The sequence below is a fragment of the Diospyros lotus genome, chromosome 12 (genome assembly GCF_014633365.1).
Source record: "Diospyros lotus cultivar Yz01 chromosome 12, ASM1463336v1, whole genome shotgun sequence".
Lineage (NCBI taxonomy): Eukaryota > Viridiplantae > Streptophyta > Magnoliopsida > Ericales > Ebenaceae > Diospyros > Diospyros lotus.
Window position 1 is genome coordinate 1775000 of NC_068349.1, and position 27318 is coordinate 1802317.

The following is a 27318-nucleotide window of genomic DNA, read 5'->3' on the forward strand; positions in this document are numbered from 1 at the left end:
ATGCCCCCGAAACTCCACACACAACGAACGCGGAAATGCAAGACTAGCTGTATTAATTTATGTAGCGAATGGAGAAATGGGCAGTTGTGTGGTGGAGCTGCAAGCCATGCTCAACAACCCCGGCAATGGTCGGAGTCAAGAAGAGATCTAAACGTCCGTCTGCAAAATCCCTCCCTTAATCTCAAACAGCAACGAGAAATATTGCAAGCGAACGGAGAAATGGGCAGTTGGGTGGTGGAGATGCAATACAGGCTAAACGCCGCCAGAATCGATTGGAGCCAAGAAGATCAATCGGGGAGGACAATCTACAAAGTCCCTCCCCTCATCTCAAACGTTAACAAGAAAGCCTACCAGCCCCGGGTGGTGTCGTTTGGGCCGTACCATCACGGGGAACCTCACCTGAAATCGATGGAGGCTCACAAGGAACGCGCTCTCCTCTGCTGCATCCATCGATCGGGGCTACTCGTGCAAGAAGTCTTTGCTTTCGTAGCAGAAGTGGCTCAAGAGTTGAAGGACTCATACGATTCCCTCGACTCTGCATGGCAACATGACACCGATAAATTCGTGCAATTAATGATGTTGGATGGGTGTTTCATGCTTGAATTAGTACGAGTTGCATACCAGTCTGAAAATTATTATTTTGGCAATGATCCTGTCTTCAGTCGACATGGGGATCTCTATCTCGTGCCATTTATCAAGGCCGACATGTTATTATTGGAGAATCAGTTGCCAATGTTGCTTTTGATCAAACTCAAATGTATCTTAGAGAATATTGAGGTATGTATTGAGCTATTTTCTCATTCTTTTCTAAACATAAATGAGATTTAAAAATTAGTAATTAATTGAATTCATAAGATTTTATATGAGATTTGGATTGCATTATGAATTGATCTAAACTTGAGATTTTTGTACAATCAAAATAATTGTAGTGATCCTAGAACTTGATCGAAAAGATGATACTCTTATACTTAAGTTAGAAAATAATTTGGGAGATAGTTTATAGGTATGCAATTAAGACTAATGTAGAGTATCATACATTTAGCTCACCCCTCAAGATTTTTCTATACCTTACTAGTTGAGCTTTATAGTGAGAATCATAAAGAAAATTAGCCACCCCTACCTATCTTGTTGATTTCTCCTACTTTCCCAAGTCTAGGATTAATTTGGATTGAAATTATTAAATTATTATGATATATGACATAAAGGGAACTTGAAATTAGTGGTTTTCAAAAAAAATTGGTAAACTATGAAAACCAATCGAACCGAATTACATCGCGCCATTTTTTGAAGGGGGCAGTCCAATACGGTTTAAGAATTTCTCGATTCGATTTAAAACTGAACTATCAAAGTATAATGTAATAATAAAAAAATTATGAAAATTTATTTACATCATGAATCAAAACAAATCTCATATAAAAAAAACATACACTATAAAAAAAAATGATCTTAGAGACAGAAAAATCTATCACTAAAAACAAAAAAATCGTCACTAAAATTTTAGTGACGGGTTTAGTGACAGGGTAAAAATCCATCACAAAAAATGGCGTCACTGAATTTCAATGATAGGGTTGGATAATCCCATCGCAGATCTATAACGAGCAAACTCTCCCATTGCAGATTTATGATGGGTCATCCGTCGCAAATCTATGACGGGCAAGCTCTCCCGTCACAGATGTGTGACAAGGTCACCCATCACAGATCTACGATAGGGTAGTGTACATTGTCATAAATTTGTGACGGGACGTCTTTCCTGTAGCAGATCTGGGACGAGTGATTTGCAACAGGATTACCCGTCACATATCGTTTTAAATAATAAAAAAATAAAAAATCAATTATTAAGATTAATTTTAAAATAAAATAAATAATAAAAGTAATGTTAATATTTTAAATAAATAATATTATTTATTAAAATATTTTTTGAAATTAAAATATGTTTTTAATTTTAAAATTTTAAAAATTAAAATTAATATTTTGTTTTAAAATAATAAAAAAATTATAATGTTTCTTCTAAATATTAATTAAAATAAAATTAAAATTTTATTATTTACATATTTGATTTTAAATATTTATCTAATTTATAATGTTACTTCTAAATATTTGAATTGAAATTTTATTTCTTATTTTTAGTGTTTTATTTTAGATGAAAAATTTAAAATCTATTAGTGTGCTCTACATATTTTATAACAACAAAATAATATTTTTTCTTAAATACTATTTTAATTTTCAGTATTTAATTACCTACATATTTGAATTAAAATAATTATCTAATTTATTTTGTATGTCAGTTTAAATATTTTAATTGAAATTTTATTTATTATTTTTAATGTTTTATGTTAAATAGAAATTTTTGTATTTTTTAATGTGTATATTTTATTTTATAACAACAAAAGTAAACTGTTTTACATTTAAAATTATAATATTATATTTTTTAATTAAAAATTACAGTATTACATTTAAAAGTAAACTATTAAAAATTACAATATTACATCAACATTTCCTATGTATTTTATTTAAAATTACATTTTAATTAAAAGAAAAATTGTTTTCAATTAAAAATAAAAAAACACAAATAACCATTAAACTAAACTAACACAAAATAACTAAAACTAAAATTAAACAACACAAAATAATTACCTTAGTGACTGAAAGAGTAGCGGCAATGGCGGCGGAGCAGTGACAATACCGATGGGAGACAATAGTCGCAAAAAAATCAAGAGAATCAAGGGGGAAGAGAGAAATGGCGTAAGAACAGGGGGAGGGGGAGAATGGTCGTTCGGGAGGGGGGTTTTAAACTTAAATTAGTGACTAGCATGGGCATGCCACACCCGTCACTGAATTGTGATGGGACTGTCAGTCACGTCTCAAATTTGTGACAGGTCTAGCAGTTTCGTTACAATTTAGTGACAGGAATCCGTAACCCGTCGCTGATTAGTGATGGAAATTTAGTCATTGAGATTCTGTGACGGACTGTTCCATCACTAAATTTTGTGACAGGTAAGCTACCGTTAAAATATTTTTGTGACAGGTGGGCTCCCATCACAAATTTCGTCATCAAATTATGATTTTTTTGTAGTGATATCTCAAGCAGATTGTATGAATGAAGATAGTTTGAATGAAGATAGATATCAAATTATGATTTCTTTCAAATTGACTCAAACTAATTTGATGGGATTAGTTTGAATGAAGATAGATATTAAATAGTCTATAAATAGAGGGTTCATCTATTGGAATAAGAACACAGTCATACAGACAGTGGAAAGCAGTTTGGGTCCCCAATCAAGTCCAAATCTAAAGGCATACACCATCGTTGTGCATTTGGCTGATTGATTGGAAGCATCCAACTCAATTACTATTTAGGTTTTTCATACAAATAATGGCTGGAGGTAAGTGCGTTTATTTTAATTATTCTTACAGTTGGTATCAGAGCATTATTATATCTCTGCCTTATTTATTGATAAAAATTTCGTTCCATAACAATTTATGATTGGGGAAATTTATTGTTATTTTCTGCGATATTTTTGGCCTGTTTATTGACTGTATTTTAGGCTGAGATGAACGTCACCTGCGACCGCGTATGTCTTAGCCATTAATGCCGTTGCAACCATGGGGTAGCAGTGACTATTGGCCGATTTCTCGCTGCCGACTACTGCCATGGGAAGCCATTGTTGTTGCTTTGTGGTCGACGTTTTGGCCAGACTCCATGGACGCTTCTCATACCACGACTTTGGGATTGCTTGCCCATCTCCGAACAGCCATGGCTTTAAGTTTTGCCATGGCCAACGGCCAAAGCTCTTCATCATGACCGACTCATCCTGGGTTAACCGTGAGGCGTGGCTCACTATCTTCAGTATGCCATGGCCGACGATGACTCGCTGTGGGAGCAGCCATGGCCGATGGGTCTCTGTTTGGCTGTGTGCTTTATACCATGGCCGGATGTGTGGATGACGTGGGTTATCATTTTGGCTGGGTAATCGCAAGCGACCGCCATGGGTGTGGGCTGATTGAAGGCGGTTATGGTGCCTCGTAGACCTGCGCGACGTTCGTCGTCGCGATGGCAGTCACCGATGGTTGCGATGGCGGTCGGTGGTGGCAGCAATCGCTGGCGGTGATGGCGTGGCGTCGAAGGCGGTTGATGGCGGCAACAATGGCGTGTTGGCAGTGGAGTTTTCAGAGACGGCGACGATGGCAAAGGTTTTAAAACCCTTACTGTTTGTTGGGGAAGAAGAAGGTGGGTCGGCCCATTGGGTGGCCGGGTCGACCCACCGAGTCGGATCTGGGCAGCCATATAGGGCGTGTGTGGCTCACGCGCCCTTGCCACTGCTGTGCATAGCACAGCCACGCGCCTTTGAAATTTTTATTTTTTTTTTACAGCTTATAATAATTTAATTTTTATGCAATTGATTACATTAATTTCTTCTTTAATTGTTAAATTGCATGTTTAATTAAATTATTTATATTTGGTCACGATGATGTTTATGCATATGCAATTAATTATATTCTCATGTTATTTTTAATACATGATTAAATGAATTAACATTGTTTATGCATAATTATTGGTGTTATATATGCATAAATTAATTTCTTGCTTATGCATGATTTATTGTGATTAAATTATTTAAATGTCATGTGATTGATTAATATGATTTTGATAAATTAGAAACTAGCCACAGCATCTTTAATTAATTAAAATTATATATTGAGTTGCTAAGATCACATGAGGTTAAATGACATTAATTGTGATTAATCATATTGAATACAATAAATTTTATCCCATAGGAATTTTTGTTGTATTTGAAGTGATTAATTAAAATGTGATAATAAATTATTTTCTTAATTTACCCACAGGAATTAAGAAAATGAATATAATTTATCAGTCACATCATAAAGTTTATATTATGAATCAATTTAAATGTAGTAGCTTAGCCCACAGGCAGTTGTTATATGTTAGTGATTCATAATTGGTGCATGCTTTACATTGGTAAAACATGACATTAAGTTATAGTAGCCTCACATTGAGTTACATGAGTATGATTATATGTTTATTTTTGCAGTTGCTTTACCTGTGAATTTGTCTGATATGAAGTGTGACGTTCCGATTTGAATGGTGATAACTATAAGGAGTGGAAAGACAGGATTCTTCTGCAATTAGGGTGTATGGACTTTGACTATGCAATCCAGAAATCTGAACCACCTACGGTCAATCTTACTAGCACTAAGGCTCAGATTGCTGAGCATGAGAATGGGAGCGATCTAATCGCCTCAGTATGATGTTCATTCGAACTAAGATTTCAGCTAGTATTCGTGGTTCAATTCTAGAATGCAAGACAGTCAATGAATTGCTGAAGGCTATTGATGAACAGTTTGAGTCTTCAGAAAAAGCACTTGCCAGCACCCTAATGACGGAGTTATCATCAATAAGGCTCACCGGTATTAAAGGTGTGCGCGAGCACATCATGAAAATGAGGGACATTGTAGCTCAACTGAAATCCTTGGAGGTTACGATGTCAGATTCTTTTCTTGTGCATTTCATTTTGAATTCTCTCCCACAGCAGTATGGTCCCTTTAAAATTTCTTATAACACACATAAAAATAAATGGTCTATTAATGAATTATTGACCATGTGTGTTCTAGAAGAAAGGGAGGCTAATTATGGAAATGGGAGAGAGTGCATATATGGCCACTCAAGGAAAGAATAAGTCTACTCAAGCAAGGCATAAAGGAAAAGGTAAAATACCCATCCAGCCTAAAGTAAAGAAGGAATCCAAGTGCTTCTTTTGCAAAAAGAAATGACACCTGAAGAAGGATTGCCTCAAATTTAAGTCATGGCTTGAGAAGAAAGGTAATCTAACCTCACTTGTATGTTATGAATCTAATATGATTGATGTTTGTCATAACACATGGTGGATTGATTCTGGTTTTACAATCCATGTTGCAAATACCTTGCAGGGTTTTCTAAACTAGAGGAAACTAGTGGGAAGTAAACAAAGCATCTATTCAGGCAACAAGATGCGTTCACATGTGGAGGCAATTGGGACTTACAGGCTGATTTTACATTCTGGCTTTGTTTTAGATTAGAAAAGACTTTTTATATTCCTAGTTTCTCTAGGAATTTAATTTCAGTAACTAGACTCATACATTTTGGATATTCCTTTAATTTTATGAAAAACTCATTTGATTTGTTTTATAAATCTGAGCTTGTTGGGAATGGTACATTGTCTTATGGTCTTTTCAAAATTAATTTACAAAATAATACCTCTTATAATGTAATGCATGCCCAAATCAATGCAGGTATTAAAAGATGTGTAATGAATAAGGATTCCTCTATGTTGTGGCATAGGAGATTGGGACATATCTCCATTGAGAGACTTAGAAGATTAGTAAATGATGGAGTACTCAATGCTCTTGATTTTACTAATTTTCATACTTGTGTAGACTGCATAAAGGGAAAGCAGACTAACAAGTCAAAGAAATGTGCCAAGAGGAGTACAGAAATATTGAAAATCATACATACAAATATTTGTATTCCAGATATGGACGCGTATGGTCAGAAATACTTCATCTCATTTATTGACGACTATTCACGATATATGTATCTCTACTTGCTTCATAATAAGAACGAAGCATTAAATGCCTTCAAGGTTTTCAAGGCAAAAGTAGAGAAGCAGTGTGATAAACACATTAAGATCGTAAGGTCAGATAGAGGTGGAGAGTATTATGGAAGATACACTGAGGATGGATAGGCACCTGGTCGATTTGCTAGGTTTCTCGAGGAAAATGGGATTGTGGCCCAATACACTATACCAGGGTCTCCAGACCAGAATGGCGTAGCTGAAAGGAGAAACCGAACATTACTGGACATGGTGAGGAGTATGCTTAGCAGCTCCAAGCTTCCTAAATAGTTGTGAACTGAAGCTCTTAAAACAGCAGCGTATATATTAAACAGGGTTCCAACCAAGGCTGTCCCTAAGACGCCATTTGAGTTATTTAAGGGTTGGAAACCGAGTTTGCGACATATACGCACTTGGGGATGTCCGTCTGAAGTAAGAGTTTATAATCCACAAGAAATGAAACTAGACCCAAGGACTGTAAGTGGGTATTTCATTGGATATGCGGAAAAATCCAAGGGATATAGATTCTATTGTCCATCTCACATCACTAGGATTGTGGAATCAAGAAATGCAAAATTTTTTGAGAATGACTTGATCAGTGGGAGTAATCAATCTTAGAATTTGGATTCTTCTGAGAAAGATTATTTAAGTATTCTAACTCCCATTCCAAGTGAAAGACTGACTGAAGTTCATAGTACCCCTCAAGATCAAATGGGTGTTATATAATCAGTCTTTGATATTCCACAAGCTGCTGATAGCAATCTAGAAGATCCAGTTGTGCAAGATACTCCTCAAGAGGATATTGACACAACATTAAGAAAATCAACCAGAATAAAGAAATCAGCCATACCTGATGACTATGTTGTGTATCTTCAAAAATCTGACTATAACATTGGAGCTAAAAATGATCCTAAAACGTTTTCATAAGCCATGAGCTGCAATGAATCCAAATTGTGGTATGATGCTATGAAAGATGAGATGAATTTCATGGCAACTAATGGAGTCTGGGATCTTGTCGAGTTGCCTAATGGAGCTAGGGCCATTGGCTGTAAATGGGTCTTTAAGACTAAGAAAGACTCATTAGGCAACATTAAAAGATATAAGGCAAGACTCGTTGCTAAAGGATTCACTCAAAGAGAGGGAATCGATTACACGGAGACATTTTCTCCTATATTCAAGAAAGATTCTTTTCGTATTATAATGGCATTAGTAGCACATTTTGATTTGGAATTGTATCAAATGGATGTGAAAACTGCATTCCTTAATGGAGAACTAGAGGAAGAGGTTTATATGAAACAACCAGAAGAATTCTCCTCTAGTGATGGTGAGTATTTGGTATGCAAGCTTAAGAAATCCATACATTGATTGAAACAAGCCTCCCGACAATGGTACTTAAAATTTCATGATATTATCTCTTCATTTGGATTTGTAGAGAATGTCATGGATCAGTGTATATACCAGAAGGTAAGTGGGAGCAAAATATGTTTCCTTGTCTTATATGTGGATGATATCCTACTTGCAACCAATAATAAGGGTTTGCTACATGAGGTGAAACAATTTCTCTCTAAACACTTTGATATGAAAGATATGGGTGAGGCATCTTATGTCATTGGCATAAAGATCCATAGGGAAAGATCTCGAGGCATTTTGGGACTATCTCAAGAGACCTATATCAACAAAGTGTTAGAGAGATTTCAAATGAAAGATTGTGTACCGAGTGTAGCACCCATTGTAAAGGGTGACAAGTTCAATTTGGATCAATACCCGAAAAATGAACTTGAAAAGGAACAAATGCACAACATTCCATATGCTTCAACTGTTGGAAGCCCAATGTATGCTCAGGTTTGCACAAGACCTAACATTGCATTTGCAGTGGGAATGTTGGGAAGATATCAGAGTAATCTAGGTTTGGACCACTGGAGGGCTGCTAAAAAGGTTAAGAGGTACCTTCAAGGGACTAAGGACTACATGTTCATGTATAGACAGACTGATCATTTGGAGGTGGAAGGTTACTCGGATTCAGACTTTGCCGGTTGCGTTGATTCTTGAAAATCAACATCTGGATACATTTTTATGTTAGCTGGCGGAGCCGTGTCTTGGAAGAGTGCCAAACAGAGCTTAGTTGCTACATCCACTATGGAAGCTGAGTTCGTTGCTTGTTTTGAAGCTACATCGCACGGTGTATGGTTGAAGAGTTTCGTTTCAAGGCTTAGAATTGTTGATTCTATATCTAGGCCACTTAAGTTATATTGTGACAATTAAGCTGCTGTTTTCTTGGCTAAAAATCAAAAGAGTGGTAGTCGAAGTAAACATATCGACATAAAGTATTTAGCCATAAGGGAACGTGTTAAGGAAAATAAAATGGTCATAGAACACATTAGCACTGAATTGATGATAGCTGATCCTTTAACTAAAGGCATGCAAATTAAGGGTTTTAAGGATCACGTAGAACGAATGGGAATTGGTCTCATGATATGATTCAGTTGTATGAACAACTATTGATGTAATGAAACTCTTATTTAGTTGTTGTTGATTTCTCATTTTTGGGTGTACACATTTATGTTTGAGAATAACAAACTATTTTGGACCCCGAATAAACATAGGGTTTATTCATGAAGTTGTACTATCACATTGGGAGTAGTGGGAAGGAAATTGGATGCATTGTGATGCATGGAAGGTAATACTCAATTGTAGAGGACTTATCGCCATGATTCATGTATTTGATTCTTTCTTAAGAATAAGGAGATATGGATATAAGGTGTTTCATTGGTCAGATAAAATATACGGACCAAGTGGGAGACTGTAATTATCTATTAGATTAATTACATTTATTGTAATTATCTTTTAGTATAATTATCATTAGGTGGTCCTATTTATTTGAGAAATATCTTTTAAAACCATTAGGTAATTATCTCCTATAGTATTTATCCACTAGATAAAGAGTGATAATTGTCTTTCAAATTGAATCAAACTAATTTGATGGGATTAGTTTGAATGAAGATAGACATTAAATAGTCTATAAATAGAGGGTTCCTCTATTGGAATAAGAACACAATCACACAGACAGTGGAAAGCAGTTTGGGTCCCCAATCAAGTCCAAATCTGAAGGCATACACCATCGTTGTGTATTTGGCTGATTGATTGGAAACATCCAACTCAATTACTATTCAAGTTTTTCATACAAATAATGGCTGGAGGTAAGTGCGTTTATTTTAATTATTCTTACACAAAATAGATTGTGTAACCAATTTATTTATGTATAATCAAGAAACAATCTAAACCATATGTTTATATATAACCAAAGCAGATTATTTACATAAACAATTTGTTTATATACAACCTGTCATTGTATAAATAAAAGATTGTTCATATACAATCTTTTATTTATTTTGGTTTATGGGCTAAATGGTTGATAAAATAATTTATGAAACTATAAAAATCACACCACGAAAATGGATGGATTAATATTTTGAATGTTTTGGACAAACTGCGTGGTGCCGTTTGGTGTGGTTTTCACGCACCAAACCAGACCATGTGGTCTAGTTTGACAGAAAAACCACACAAGTGATTTGGTGTATTAAAATTGTTAAAAATCAACCAAACCAAATCATGCACACCCATAATTGAGATACCCACCCTATGTTTTGTCATATTGGGCGTGGATTTATCTATGAATCCTAAATCCTAAAGATTGCCTCATATTGAGGAATTTTCTTATTATAATTATTTCTATAGAAAGGCTTCACATATAAGTAATCTTCTCATGCTTGAACTATGCTTCTAATGATTATTCTTATCTTACCCTTGAGAATATTTTGGTGCCTATTTTCTACATGAGTTAGGCTATTTCACCTTACTTATCTTCAAGTAATTCGAGAGTACAATTTATTCCAAATTTGGCTTCTTTGTGTTGATTGGGTATTCAAAGTGAAATCATAAATTGATTAGGAGTTCTAGAATAGCTTTTGTGACTAAACACTATGTTTTACTTTGATTTTCTTATTTTTTCCAACATTATCAATATGATATTATTATGTTTTTTTATAAAGCACGGACATTTTCAATGGGTTGCCATATTGGTGTCAGACACTCCAACACGTATAGGACAGATTCACATGACATGTTGGACATTTTCTTAAAATTTTGCAAAATGGGAAGGGACATTTGCAAGATACACTTGTTATTTATGTGGATATGCGTATTATTTATTTATCATTCTTCAATTTTATTCACTTGGTAATTACATGATTATTTTTCTTTTCATATTTTGATTGTATGACCGTTTGGTTTTCATATCCTTCGTGTTTTTATTCTCCAAAATCTCGACTAGGTCGTGAAGGACAAAGGCAATTGGAATGTGATTGCTTACTAAAATGTCGATGTTATTCATTTAGTTAGTATTTGTTAATCAAGATATGAATTGAAAAAAAAGTAAGATTTAAAAAATATTCCAAATAAAAGTGTTTTTCATTATATTTGTTAAATTTATCTGATAACTAACTAAAAAAAAGTTATGTGATTTTTTATTTAAAATTTTGTAAATAAATTTATTTGTAGGGAGATAAATAAATTTATCTAAAGAGATGAAAGATAAATTTATCTAGAATTTTATAGATAAAGAGAAAATGACCTATATGCCCTTATCTCATAAAAGTATAATTCTTGCTGTATTCTAAAAACATTAACAAATAATTTGTTAGAATTTTGACTTTTAAATTTTAAATACATATTTACCACTTCAAAATATACTTTCTGAATCTTTTGAGAGTTTGTTATGTTTTAAAATATAAAATATTGTTTTATTAATTAGCATTTCTCCACAATGTCATGTCTTACTTAAGTGGCAATGTCTCATGTCTTCGTGTCCATTATCCATGTCCAGGTTTCATACTTGCTTTACCCCTCACATTATTTGTGCAGCCTGACATTGAAGACTTGAACGCGGACATACTCTGGCTTTTAGACCACGACATCAGCAAGTACTCAGACATCGGCAAGTGTTTGCACGTGCTTGACCTCCACCGCAAGGGCCTACTCCACGGAAATGCAGCCCCCCAATCTCCAGATCAATCTCCAGATCAACGAGAAGGAAAGAACAACAGGGTCGGCCACAACGTTGTCCGCCCAGCCACAGAGCTCCACGAGGCTGGCGTCCGCTTCATGAAAAGCAAAAGCACAAGTCTCTTGGACATCACCTTCGATGGCGGTATCTTGAAACTTCCCAATTTTATGGTTGATGACGATGCCGAATCAATGTTCTTGAATCTCATAGCCTTCGAGCGTTGCCACATCCCTGCTGGCAGTGACATCACTTCATTCGTCGCGTTCATGGATAACATCATCGACGACGATCGGGATATCAAACTTTTGAGTTCGAAAGGGATTATCGATAACAATATTGGCACCGACAAGGAGGCAGCCGATTTGTTCAACACAATGTCTAAGGATTTGGCCATGGAGATGAACAACAACCTTGGCCAAGTGTACAAGAATCTCATCACCTACTGCAACACGCCTTGGCATAAATGGCGTGCCAATCTAACTCAAATTTATTTTAGAAACCCGTGGGCAATTATTTCTGTCATCGCAGCCTTCATTCTCTTCTCTCTTGCTACAGTGCAAACTATCTTCACCATCCTAAATTAATTTGAAATGTTATTTGTAAAATTTTAATGACATTCATATGAATAGATAATAAATTAATGTACTGGTATTATTAAAAATGTCATAATTACTGTCTAAATAATGTATATAAATTAATTGTGGAATTAGGAAGTACAATAAAACCTTTAAGCGAGTTTCACTTTTTCATTTTTTATTCTAATTTTTTATATTTAATTGATACATATCTACATTTATATCTCATTCCTTTGAGTTAAATGCACTAACATGTAAATAGGGCATTTATTCACTCTGAATTGACCTGGGACCAAACCAGATTGGGAATGAAATTTCTAAAAATCTCAAGCCATGGACTGGTTTGAATTGGGCCATCCTAACTGGTCATGAATATTTTTTTCTTACTTTTTAATATAAAATTTTAAAAAATGAATATATATATTTTTTATATATATCACTCAAACAAAAGTTTTCATTAAAAAAATCTAAACAAAAATCAACTAGCTTACAATTTAATAATGCATTATATGTATGTCATATTTTTTTATTATTAATAAATAATATTAATTATTTTAAACGAATTTTTTATTTTGAACAGATCTCAAACCAGAGTGAACCGAAAATTAGTTGAAGTAAAAATATGGAACAAGAACCAAATTGGTCTGTTTGGACCAATTTTCTAGTTCATGTTAAAATTTGAACATTCAACACCTAAATTTAATTATTTTCTTCTCTTATTAAAGTGTATATTTTGTAATTTTAGAACTTACCACAAGAGTATTATGGTCATGGTCAAGTATTTTGATTATCACATATGGAACAAGTCAATTTTCTAACAAGTTGAGTAAGATTTGATAGCTTGTTTACTTTTAAAAAATTTAGGAAATATATAGTTCAATTTGAGATGTCTTGAGCAAAATCCTTAGTTAACAAAACTCTTACCCTAGCATATAGACAAGCAAAGGCATATATGATTGAGAAGAGGAAGTATTGGCGGTGGACATATGCTGAGAAGAGTGGTCACCTTGGGCAGTGGTCATCCAATAGAAACTTGATGACATCAAGCGAGGAGCCAGATCAGTTACTGCTTCCCAGGCTATTATCCATAGAGTCCCCCACTTCATCTCAAATGGCAACTAGGAAGCCTATCAGCCTTGAGTAGTGTCCTTGGGGCCGTACCACCTCCACAACCACTCTAATCTTAGCCTAACCCTAGCCCTAGGTCTCTAAGTCTAACCAACCTACACGTAATTTCTAAATCATTTTTATTTTATTCTATTTAATAATATATTATTTTCTTATCAAAATATATGTTTGTTAAAATAAAATTTTAATTAATCTTTAGTTGAGCTCTTCCCATTGCCAAATTTAATTTATGATACTTTACTATTGATATTTTTTATTCTTAAAACATTTATTATATTATTGAATCTTCAAAATTAGCTTATTGTCAATACCTTGTTGCATTATTTCACTTTTTGTATATATTGAAAATAATTTGAGATTTTGATTAAAAAAAATGAGATGTGACAAGTGTCCTAATTTTAAAATAAATTAAAATTTAACAAGAGTTGGGCTGGGCCTTGACCCATAATATAAAAGAAAGTTTAACTGGAGTTGGGTTGGGCCTTAGCCCATAATACAAAAGAAATAAATAAAAGTTTAACTGGAGTTGGGTTAGGCCTTGGCCCATAACATATAAAAGACAAGGAACACAGATAATGAGGTTTTTTTTTATATTTAATTTTTGATATACGTAAAATAATAAATATTAAGATAGTGTTTGTTACCCAAAATATAGGGTGGAAAATGTCAAATATGAGAAACATTCTGAATGTTTGTCATTTCTGATAGGTTCGAAATACTATGGCACACACCCACGATGAGGGGTAAATTGGGTAATTTAAAATTTTGTTTGAAAGTTAAAATTCTTTTGATGGAAAATAAAAATTCAATGCAAATGAATATATTGAAATGTTAGCAATGATAAACAAACCAAATAATACAAGTAAGATAAGTATACAAATGATTTATAGTAGTTCGATTTAAACCAAATCTAATTTACTACCTTAACTCCTTACTAAAAAATTTGTAAATCAATCCACTATAACCTCCTACTTTAACACAAGTAAGCCTTCTAACTGCACCAGTTAGGAAATACAATAAATGTTTAATAAAGAGATTCTAAAAGTATACACTCTTAGTTACAATGTTTCTCAAGAAGATACAAAGTTTGAAATAATTAAATACAAATGAAGATCGAAGCCTTTGAGAGAAAATTATAAAAACACAAATACAATTTGAGAATATATAAATAATTTGTAAGTTTGCTTCACTTCATTCCTATTCATTAGTCTCTTCAAGATCATTCTTGATTTGTATTTATAAGCATCCAAAGAGTCTTGCCCAAAATTATCAATTTATAGCCGTTGAATTTTGAAAAACTAGCCATTATGGGTTTCTGCAAAAAGAATTAGTCGACAAAAAAAAATAAAGTTAGTCGACAGTTTTGACCCTTTTGTCGACAGACTTAAAAGATTAGTCGATAGAGCTTGAAATACATAATCTGTTAGTTGACAGAGGTAAAGATCAACATTTTGTTAGTCGACAAATGGTTATACTTAGTTGACAGATGCAAACTAAAATTTGAATACTTTGTCGACCGATTATAAGAAACGTTTGATTTTAGATTTGAAATATTTTTTAATCAATTAAAAACATAATATTCCAAATGCCATTAAGAAAATTTATCACAAGATATTTGACATTGGAATGCATGATAAAATTTGTAACATCCCAAATTTTGGAGATAAATAATAATTATTAATACCAGTGTTGAGGTCATTATTGAGTATTTTGAGATTTAAGAAAAAATAATAATTTATGTTGTTTTGAAGAAATAGGAAATTAAGGGAATTAATAATTTTAATTGGGGGTATTTCTGGAAATGATGAAAGAATAAAATAAATTAAATTGGTGGATTTTGGGGAATGTTCGGGACATAAGTGTAATAAAGAGAAATGAGGTATGAGGGTGTATGTGGGATTTTCGGAAGCTCTGAGGCGCTAGTGCAAAATCTAGAAAGTGGATGGAAGTCATCTTAAATTTAATAAGGGGTGTATATATGTTGAAGGTGGGCAGCAAGCTGGTGGTCGCGCTCAAGGGCTTCCATGCGAGGGGCGCGGGTTCGAGGCAAAGAGGGAGCAGGCGCGCATAAGGGATTTTGGACTGATTTTAATCAGTCTTTGGGCGCCCGAAATGGCGTCGTTTTGATTAAGGCAGTGGGAACGAGCGACAAGTTCTAACCGCACCATGTGGCATGCTCTGGGCTGCCTGTTCGCCTTGCGTTCCAAGCCTTCTCCGCTGCTTCAATTTTAAGGCCAATTTTGGCTATTCCAGTGGCCAATTCGGCCACTTTTTGCACCATGAGGCAGAAAGGAAAAGGGAAAAGGAAGGACAAAAATAAAGGAAAAGAAGAAGAAGGTGCGTGACAGCTAAGGAATAGAAGAAAAAGAGAAGAAAGTGAGAGAGAAATTAAAAGATTTTGAGGTTACTCGATGTTTAAAATACTCAAGTAAGTGGATAAAATTATCAGAAGTATTATACGTTTAAATTATGAATTTTATATGGTTAGATTTGATTAATATAGGCCGTAAACTTATTAGTTTCCGTTAAACATTTTACTTTGCAGCGGGAGTGCTAAAAGATCAAGAATCAACCAAATAAAGGCAAGCTCTTTAACCTCCCCTCATGTTCTTAATTTCCTGCAAGAGTCTTCGTGGTTTCTCGTATTTTATTCCCTCTATCACCGTGACTTGGTTCCACGCAGTAATAATGATAATCCACATGGCCACTATCTCATGTCTTATATGTTAATAATGGGTCTATTGATAATTAAATAAGCTAGTAAATGATTCCTTGATGCCATTTCTTATGTCCGTCACGGGGTTTTGTATCGCCCTACTTTCTTTGGGAATGATGCCAAACCCGTTGGGGTTAGGTTCTTAGAAAATTGGTTATGGTCCAGATTATGGGAATATATTAAAAGTCTATTTTGGATGTTGAGATGGTTTTCTGTGAATGAAAAAGAATGAGGACAAGAATGGTATGTTAATGGTTATGTTACGAGTATATGAGACGTCATGGGAGAAGCTTAAGAAATGTTAAGAAATGTCAGTACGTGTGTCTAAGGGTATGGTGTACAAAGCTACTGCCTATTGATCGTGGGTTATGGCAGTTGATAGCTAGATGTATGGGCGCCAGTCATCAACTGTTACGATAAACGCGAGACGGGCCAGAAGAGCTAATACTGCTAGATTCTCACCTTGATTTTGTGCATATCATAATGTGTGTGCTGCATGAGGTTGGGTTGCATTCATTTGGGGACATGCTTTGTGTGTGATGGGATGTGTGAGCACTTGCATAATCCGGTTAGTTTAAGAGCCAATTAGGGTTCTCTAGGTGAACCGGTACATTTAAAGCATTTCGCATGTGTGTATTCCTATGTAGGCATAGCATGTCCTGATGCTTGGTTTATGGGGCCTTGTCATCACATTTATGCTACAAAAAGTCATTGCATTTCCAATTTGTTGTATTGCATGGTAAGGATGTGTGGCTATAAGTGATGAGAATGGGTGGAGCCCACCACAAAGTGTATGTCGTGGAAGTGGCCCACGATGGAAGTGGGGTACGGCTCACAATGTGAGTGATTATGGGAAGTGGGGTACGGCCCATAATGTGAGCGATTAAGGGAAATGGGATACAACCCACAATGGAATAATGATAAAGTAGCTTAAAAGGCTGCTAACAGGTTTGTATATTGGACTTGGGTGCCAGTGTGTGTCTCATGTGGGCCCCAAGGACCGTTTATGTACAGTTTACTTTATGGATATGCATTTGGATTAACGCGTGTAATAAGCATGGCATGTTGTGTCATTACACTGGCATGAATTGCATGGGGTAATGGGAAAGAGTTTTATCTTTAACCATTTGTCTTTCTTTCTAGAGCCTGCTGAGTCTTGTAACTCATGTTTGCTTTCCATCATTCCAGGTAAGAGTATCCTGAGGTCGCAGGTGCGTTCGATAGGGTTGGGTCCAGATCGTCGAGTCATGATAACAAGTGTAGAGTCCTTCCGAGACTAGGTCCTGGGTGTCATGGTGCTTGTGTTAAGATTAATGTTTTATGTTTTTATGCTTATGTTGTGTAAGCCCAGGTGGGCTCAAGTTGTGAATAATTATGTAAAGGTGATTATGAAATATTATGTGATCTAAAAAGTTATGGTTTCTAAAAGAGTTGGGCGTGAGACTTAGTTCATGTTATTGTTCAATATCATTCAGATAATGACCCTCTCACGGATCCTCTATACGCGATAGGGGCTCCGAGAGGCGAGCCATTACAAAATTGATTTTAATTTTAGTGCTTAATAAATCTTATAAAAGTAATTTGGAGTACCAAGATAATAACCATTGATAAAATAATTTCATCATCAAAATTCAATTAATTTTTATCATCAAAATGTTATCAAAGGTAAAATATCAATCTATCAAGAAAATATATTCTAGTTGGTCCTTTGCCTTTGTAAAAATATTACTTCATTTATCAAATAGCTCAAAACCAATTTGTAAAAATCATTTAGTAGATTCTTTTAAATCTTAATACTTATTTTTGCAAATCTACATACATGTAATTAATTTTGATTTTCATTGTATAAGAATATAGAAAATTATAATTTATTTAGTTTTTTTTTTAACAAAGTACTTAAAATTGATTTTTGTTTAAAAACCTGAAAACCATATATTTGACTTAAGATATAAATCATTTATTTTTCATCATCAAAACCAACACAAGAGTAAAATATTAATTTTTCTATTTTTTATGATAACAAAACCTAAAATTAATTTCAACACATATCTCTCCTCCTTTTTGTCATAAATCAAAAAGGTTTATTTTGAAAAATATTATTTCATTTATCCAATGGTTCAAAACTAATTTGTAAAAATTATTTAAAAGATTTTTTTAAATATTAATAATTATTTTTGCAAATTTTTATACATGTAATTAATTTTGGTTTTCATTGTATAAGAATATAAAAAATTATAATTCATTTGGTTTTCTTTTTAACAAAGTACTTGAAATTGATTTTTGTTTAAAAACTTGAAAACGATATATTTGACTTAAAATATAAATAATTTATTTTTCATCACCAAAGCCAATATAAGAGTAAAATATCAATCTCTCACTTTTTTATGATGACAAAACCTAAAATCAATTTCAACACATATCTCTCTCCCTCTTTTTGTTATAAATCAAAAAGGTTTATTTTGAAAAATATTATTTCATTTATCCAATGGTTCAAAACTAATTTGTAAAAATCATTTAGCAGATTCTTTTAAATCTTAATACTTGTTTTTGCAAATCTCCATACATGTAATTAATTTTAATTTTCATTGTATAAGAATATAGAAAATTGTAATTCATTTAGTTTTCTTTTTAACAAAGTACTTGAAATTGATTTTTGTTTGAAAATCTGAAAACTATATATTTGACTTAAAATATAAATCATTTATTTTTTATCATCAAAATCAATACAAAAGTAAAGGATTAATTACACCAATAATAACTCAACTTTGCATTCTATTACTGTTTGATCACTAAACTTTAAAATGTTACCTGTTAGTCACTAATATTTCAAAACAGTTATTACTTAGTTACTAAACTTTAAAATGTTATCTGTTAATCACTAATATTTCAAAATTATTACTACTTAGTCACTGAACTTTAAAATGTTACCTATTAGTTACTGATATTTCAAAATGGTTACTGTTTAGTCACTGAACTTTAAAATATTACCTACTAGTCATTGATATTTCAAAATCGTTTTTCACCCGTCACTCAATAGTCACTGAACTTTAAGTTCACGAGTGACGAATGAGAAACAGTTTTGAAATATTAGTAACTAACAGGTAATATTTTAAAATTCAATGTAACAGTTTTGAAATATCAGTGACTAATAGGTAACATTTTAAAGTTCAGTAACTAAACAGTAATAGTTTTGAAATATCAGTGACTAATAATTAACATTTCAAAATTCAGTGACTAAGCAGTAACCGTTTTGAAATATCAGTGACTAACATGTAACATTTCAAAGTTCAGTAACCAAATAGTAATAGAATACAAAGTTGGGTTATTATTGGTGTAATTAACCCCAAAAGTAAAATATCAATTTCTAACGTATTTGTTAAACTTATCTGACTATCACCGGAAAAACCCTCATGTGACTTTTTATTTGAATTTTTACAGATAAATTTATCCTGCACCTCTTCAGATAAATTTATCTGATATTTTATAGATAAGCTTAAATTACCCATATACCCCTTGTAGGATAATTAATGCCATTTAATATATTTTTAAAATTTAAATTTTTCTCTATATATTTTATTATCTAATACAAATTCATTTTTTATCAATTTTTAAATTATTTTATTCAATTTTATATTTTATTATCTACTATGAAAATATATTTTGACAATTTTTAATTATCTAAATGAAATTATTATAATTCCACCAATAATTATTTATACTTCTTTTTAGAATATATTTTTGAAGATGAATTTACAAAATAAAATTTTTATTTTTATTTTTTGACAATTCACATTAATCATAAAAAATTATTTTAATCATAAATTTATTGTTAATATTAACATACAGTTTTGAATGAATTTGGTAATAGCGATATTTGAGTAAAAAAAACTCTTAGCTTGGCGTTTATCATATGCATTTAATAAGCATATAAAAAAAATATAATTCTCAATAGATTCCAAAAAATTATCAAATAGTATGATAAAAATTATAAAATATTTTTAAGGCTTATCTTGACCATTGTATATCTTGATTTAAAAAATATTTTAATATTATTTTGATATTCTTTTTTTTTTACTTATTTTAATAAATACTACCTAAATAAAATGGGATAAGAATTAGGGTGGTGTTTTCTTATTCGAACCCTTCTCTCTCTCATGTTTACCTTTATTAGAGCATCTCCAACAAGAGTTGTCATCAGAGGTGCCTCGTCGTAACTGTCGAAATGGCACCCCAGAATAGAAATTTTTCACTCCAACAGGAATGGTATGTGGAGTTGTAAAATGACAACAATCATCTTGCAATGCTATTTTTTCAACCCCTGAAGAGAGAGAAAATGAGGTTGCATTTGCCAACGGTTATATTTGAAATTCTATAAATACATATATTTACCTGAAATAGGGATTTAGCAAGCAAGGCAAGACAGAAAGAGAGAGCTAGAGAAGCAACGATCGACCAGCAAAGTAACAAGCGACGAAAGGTCGGAGTTGATGAGGCTGAAGCCAAGATTGAGGCGGCGAAGGACGGAACGAGAAGAGTCGAGAAAGGCAGCAAGCGAGAACGAGGCGAGCGACCGAGGGGAAAGTCGGCGAGGGCGAGCTGCGAGGAACGACCGAGCGAAGGCGAGGGCGAGGGCGAGCTGCCAGGAACGACCGAGCGAAGGTGAGGGCGAGGGCGAGGCGGCGACCTGTGAGGGCGAGGGCGAGGGTAAGACGGCGACCGATGAGGGTGAGGGAAAGGCGGCGACTGGCGAGGGTGAGGGTAAGGCAACGACTGACGAAAAGAAAGAGGCAAGAGATGAGAGGCACAGAAAGGGAAAAGGCGCAGAAGGGGAAGAAGGTTCTGGATTAGGGCCAGGTATATATATATATATATAATTGTTTATCAATTATATATATAATTATTTTTATTTTAGTTAATCAATTATATATATAAATATTTTTATTTTAGTTAATTGTTAAAATTTAAATTAATTGTTAGGATTTATTTTAGTTGATTATTGTATGCTCATTATTTAAATTGATTATATATATTTTTTTTTATGGGTTTACAATTTGACAGTTCTTTCATTGATTTGCTTATAAGCAATACTGATTTATACGATGATACGTACTATGTAGACCAATCCCACAATATTAGCTCTAGTACAAGATGAAGTCATTCCAAGAGTGAGAAAATCGCAAAGAATAAAGAACTTCTCTCAGGAAGAAGATAAATTAATTATGTCTGCGTAACTTAACACGATTAAAGATGCAATTATTGAGAATGAACAACAAGGTGGTGCTTTATAGCATAGAATATTGAAATACGTAGAACTTCACAGAGGCAATCAAGAAGAGCGTTCGCAAGCTTCTATTAAAAGCCGTTCGACTGATATAAATGCAAAATGTGGCAAATTTGTCAATTTTTATAGTCAAATTAAAAGAATACAACAAATTGGACACACCAAGCAAAATAATGTAAGGATTGAGCTTTTTTAGATAGACACTACTATAATTTGATATTTGAATTATTGACTGAATGATTTCATATGTTTTTCAGGTTGATGAAACAAAAGAAATGTTTGTTAAGATCATTGAAAGACCATTTTAATACGAGTATTGTTGGAATATATTGAAAATTGAGCGAAAATGGACAAATAATCTCACTAGCAATAAGAGAGCAGAAACCCATTCAACTAGTAGTCCTTCTAAATCAAATCATGTTGAATCTTGTTATTCAACTCCACATTTAGGGGATGACATTGAACTCTCGTCCACTCCCAACCTCGATAGGCCATTGGGCAGAAAGGTTTCGAAGAAACAACTTAAAAACAAAGAGAAGCAAATCAGGGCTGAAGATATACTAGATCATCACTACTTGAATCAAAAAATGAAAGCAAAACAACAAAAAGTTGAGCGACATGAGAAAATGTTTGTTCAATAGGAGATAGCATTGGAGCAACATCGTAAACAGTTAGAAATTGAAGAAATGCAATTAGAAGTTCAAAAAAGACAGGTAAAAGTTGAAGAAATGCATAATGAAATGAAAATTATGAAAAACTGAAATAAAATCATGAAAACTGACATTACTGACATGGATCCAATTTCAACATATATGGAATAACTTGAAGATGGAGATTATGAAAAAGCAGGGTTTTACTTTTTAGTCATTCATTTATTATTTTGTTATTATTCATGAAAAACTATGTATTAAGTTTGATTGCTATGAAAGTACTTGTCAAATTAAAATACAACTTGAAATTGAAATTAGAATTGAAAGTATAACTTGAAATTGAAATTAGAAAAATTATTATTCGCCATGTTGTTCCTACAAATGCTTGATAAGATCTAATTGCAGTTGAGAATGAGTTGCATTGTCCCTAATCTGATAATGGGTTTGCATAAAATCTTCCAATTCTAGTGTATACGCATGCGACACTTTTAGAGGCGAATTTGCATCACTTCCATCAAAATCATTGTTACCAATATCTCATTCATCCTCAATGATCATGTTATACATTATTATGCACACTTTCATAATATTTGCAAGTGTTTCTTCATCTCAAAAGCGTACTGGTCCACGCACAATTGCAAAAAAGGCTTGAAGTACCTCAAATGTCCACTCTACATATTTTCTTGCCGACTCTTGTGTTTTAGCAAAATATTTTTTCTTCAAACCTTGTGGAAAGGAATTGTTTTTACAAATGTCGATCAGTTTGGATAAATAACATCAACTAGATAATATCTCATTGTATACATATGGCCATTAATTGTATACTTTACTGGATGAGCATAACCATTTGCTAATAATGCAAAAATAGGGGACCTATCTAGAACATTTATGTCATTCAGCAAACCAGGAAACCTAAAGAATACATGACATATCCAAAGATCTTGAGAAGCCACAGCTTCCAAAATGATTGTTGATTTGTGATAATGACCAGTATACATACCTTGTTATGCGGTCGAACAATTTTTCCACTTCTAATGCATGCAATCAATACTCCCTAACATGCCGGAAAAGCCACGTTGTTCCCCCATCTGTGGCAATCGAGTAATATCGCTATTGTTTGGTGGCCTCAAGTAATGGCCGCCAAACACTACAATAACAGCTTTCACAAACCTTCCTAGACTATGTATGGCAGTGTTTTCTTCAATTCTGATGTATTCATCCACAGAATCTGCTGGTGTTCCGTAAGTAAGAATTCTATAAGCAGCTATTATCTTCTGAATGGATGACAAACCAAGAACTCCAACGGCATTTGTTATTTAGATGAAGTATAGATCGTGTTGTTCAATCTCATTTGCAATTCGGAGAAAAAGATGACGACTCATTCAGAATCTCTTTTGAAAAAAACCTTCATATACACAAGGGGTAGCAAAATTCTATAGAACAGCTATAAGACTAGTCTTGCTGTATGGATTAAAATGTTGAGCAGTCAAATACCAGCATGAGCAAAAGATGAGTGTAACGGAGATGGGGATGTTAAGATGGATGTGCGGCTATACAAGAAAGGATAAAATTAGAAATGAAGTTATTCGTAATAAGGTAGGAGTAGTGCCAATCGAGAAGAAGATGAAAGAGACTAGACCAAGATGGTTTGGTCATGTAAGAAAGAGGTCAAGAAATGCTCCTGTGAGAAGAGTTGATGAAATGGAACAATTAGTAAAAAAAAAAAGGTAGAGGCAGACCCAAGAAGACTTTGAGAGAAACATTAAAGTTTGATATGAAGTGTATAGATTTAAATAAAGATATGACAAAAGATAGAAATATATGGAAGTCTAGAATTCATGTAGCCAACCCCACATAGTGGGATAAAGGCTAGATATGTTGTTGTTATTGTTGTATACACAAGGGGTAGCAAAATAGTCGCGGTAGAGTCTTTCGTGGCCTTTAACTCTACCACAATTAATTGTTATATGACCTAGAATGGAACCACGATGTCTTCTTACCCATCCATGACTAAACCCTTCTGATCTTCTGGTTACAGCATACAACACATATAATTCATCATCATCTTCTTTCTCAATATTGATGATTCCTCTTAAAATATTAGGATAACGATTTATATAGATGGATGAATAAAAATATAAGAGGATAAATGATTTTCTAGAGAGAATGTAATATAGATGGATAGAAACATGAGAAAAATTATCATATTTATAGATGAATTTTACTTTTTTGAATTTTTATTTTGACAATTAAATTTTGAAATTTTAATTTCAATAGATGAATTTTAAAATTTTAATTATAATTTTTAATAAAAAATATTAAAATAGTACCTTATTTTGATACCTATCAATAGAGCAGATCTATAATTGAAATATGTCACAACACTATTCAAAGTTATAAATAAGTCTTTAGCATCCATTTTAACAATTCGCTTTGGAGATGCTCTTACAGCTTAGAGCTGCTCTCTCTCTTTGTACCGTCACCTTCTCATCGTTCCCCCTTCTCGCCTGAATGAGTTACTTGTTAATGACGCTTACGAAGAAGAGAGAGATCGATTCTATCATCAGAGACACTATTGACAAAGTTCTCATCCTTCGCTTTGGTCAATCCACCGACCATGTTTGCCTCCACCTCGATGACATCGTATAATCCCTTCCCCCTTTTTCTAGGGTTTCTCTTTCTCTGTATCATTTTGTACGTTTGTTTTCTTGTTTTTTCTCTCGATGTCACCTTCAGATTCGGTTCCGCTTCATAGGATTTTTCCTTATTCCTCTTTTCGGTTTCTGAGGACTTATATGCATACCTGATGAGAAAACCTAATGCAAATCACAAACTCACGTGATTGAGAAACTCTATGTTGTTTGTGTTCCGTAGTGATAATCAAAGCAAGGTATAACTGAAGATGTATTAAGTGGTGTGAGCGTTGCTTAAATCACCTGGCAAGGGTACCATTTTCTTTAGTATATGATCTATGATCTAATCAATGACAAGTTTCTAGATTGTTTGGTTCTACGGAGATAATCGGATGCTCTGTTAACGGGAGCAGTCAAATTTCACTACTCTTTATTCTATATTTAATTTGGAAGTTCATCCATGGTGCAGCTAATTATCTTGATTGCTTTGTTCTGTCTTATCTCTTTTGTTGTCAGCAGCTTTCTAAATCAGTGAGGAAGGTATCCAAGTTTGCTACAATAGCTTTGGTAGATATTGATTCAGAGGATATTCAAATATATATCAAGTACTTCGACATCACCTCGATACCATCCACAGTTTTCTTCTTCAATGCTCATCACACGAAGATGGATTCAGCGTACAATCTTTTCTTGTATCCAGTGCTGCTTTGAATTATTCTGTTGCATCGTTACTTTATGCTTTTATCTGATAATTTTCTTTTCAATAATCAATAGTGGTCAGGAAGTAGATGAATGCAGCAGTTAACATTTGTCTATGTGAGTGGTTTTGTTAAAGATGGTTCGGTTATCTCTGTTGACCAGACAAAGGACTTAACAGATAATACACAAACACACACACACTGATATTACAATCTTTTCTTGTCTTGGTTTCCACCATAAAAGAGGAAATACCCTTTTGGAAAGCCATGTAATGGTTCTAAAATTTTATATACAGGGTAGCAACAGCCTGTTGAGTTATGTTTTTTATGATCACTCTCTGCTGCTCTTCTTCCCTTTGTCTATGCAAGAAGCGTACAACGGAAGAGAGGTTTTCCGTTTTTGAGAAGTTTATCTTCGCGAATGCTTCTTCATTAAAAATTGTACAACGGATATTTGTCTATAAAGGAGATTGGTTTGCTTATATCTTGTTGTCACTTCTAACATAATTTGAAAGAAGATAAAAAGCTGCATTACATTCTATCATTTTATTTTTACTTTGAAGGGAGAGGAATTTGTGTTGTTTTTTCTTCGTTTACTTTTATTATTAGTTTTTACACCATATCTACAATTAACACTGATGTATCATTCTTTTGTCACTCAGGAGTGCAGATCGATCACACCAAGTGGATTGGGCTCATTTCAGAAAAAACAGGACTTCATTGATGTTGTTGAGGTATGCTGCTACTAATTTCTTGGAAGCCAGGTGGAGGTGGTTATCCTTATTTTCTTGTTGAGTATGCTGTCATTACGGGCAAAGTTTGATGTGGCATGTTTATCTTTAATAAGAGATTTGTAAACATATCTGGGATGGTTATGAAGAAAGGGAAGGGAGGGTTTGTTCATGAGAAAAGTTTGACAACCTGTGAATTAGAGAGAGGAGGAAAATTAGGGTTTATTTATTCTTCAATCAAACACCTTCCAAAAGGATAGGGTAGAAACTAGGTATTTGAATTGCTTCTGACCAAATGACCTTATTAGAAGCACTTGACAGCGTGGAGGGTAGAAGGAAAGTAAGCCATACGCAAGTACCTAGTTTTGTGAATTACCCCTTGCCCCCAGAGCGAATACCAAAGCTCCAATTGTTGTATAAAGATGTGTGAGACCAGTAACTTTGGTCTGTACTGCTAATTGTGGGGACCAGGAGCATATATGTGTGGAAACCCATATTGCAAGGGTACAACCAAAATGACATTTCTTGTTTTAGTTTCCTGGAAAACATATCAGGGATCAAGAGCTGAAATGAAAATCAACAGGTTAGAGCTCATCAAACATGACGGTCTTTATTTAGTAGCTCATCGCTTTCAGGAATACATTGCATTATGGAATTGGATGTGGTTGATGAGTTTATTCTACTCCAAAGAGAAAAGCGAAGACTACTTGTATTTAAGCCACTGTAGAACGATATATATGATATATGCTTACTGCTGCAGTTATATTTAAGCCGATTCTATTCTGTTCCGCCTTTTCAGATCACTCGGAAACTTTGAATGACAAATCTCGATGCCATCTTATGAGTCTAATGGGCATCCTTTGACAACAGATTGTTGTCGCTGACAACTCGAGCATTGCAGAAGTCATCAACAGAGTCACCTCTTTGAAATACAGCAGCAGCTCCCATGCCCGAGCCTGCAACAATGCATGCCAGTAGATGTGGCCATAAGCTAATCACCTCAATGAACTAGCATTCTGACGAGAACCAAGAACAGGCTACAACATACCTATGCACATAGAAATCACACCATATCGACAGCCCTTGCCACGACGTTTCATCTCATTCAACAAGGTTGCAACACAGCGGGCGCCTGAAGGAAAAAAGGCAAACATTGTATCAATTTACAAAGGATCATTTAGTACATGGTCATATATATACTCAGTTCATATATTTTTTTAGTTTTTCAGTCCACCA

At 33.7% G+C, this 27318-nt stretch overlaps 3 protein-coding genes across 3 annotated transcripts in view; 2 read left to right on the forward strand and 1 right to left on the reverse strand.

The window, feature by feature from the left end:
- On the forward strand, nt 1-12254 carry LOC127786774 (UPF0481 protein At3g47200-like). The gene is made up of 2 exons (XM_052314423.1): nt 1-777; nt 11529-12254. Exons 1-2 carry the CDS (start codon nt 1-3, stop codon nt 12252-12254), a joined length of 1503 nt encoding a protein of 500 aa, XP_052170383.1.
- A 12223-nt stretch (nt 12255-24477) lies between these two features.
- On the forward strand, nt 24478-26224 carry LOC127787296 (uncharacterized). The gene is made up of 3 exons (XM_052315267.1): nt 24478-24663; nt 25173-25330; nt 26014-26224. The coding sequence occupies exons 1-3, from the start codon at nt 24532-24534 to the stop codon at nt 26144-26146; spliced, it is 423 nt and encodes a 140-aa protein (XP_052171227.1). The 5' UTR covers nt 24478-24531; the 3' UTR covers nt 26147-26224.
- Nucleotides 26225-26673: 449 nt separating this feature from the next.
- Nucleotides 26674-27318, reverse strand: part of LOC127787295 (3-ketoacyl CoA thiolase 1, peroxisomal-like) — a 3906-nt gene continuing 3261 nt past the window's right edge. Inside the window, exons 13-14 of the mRNA XM_052315266.1 lie at nt 27131-27214; nt 26674-27038 (exon numbers count right to left, since the gene is read on the reverse strand). Of these exons, the coding sequence (XP_052171226.1) occupies nt 26929-27038; nt 27131-27214 (194 nt within the window). The 3' untranslated portion in view covers nt 26674-26928. The remainder of the gene's footprint in view (nt 27039-27130; nt 27215-27318) is intronic.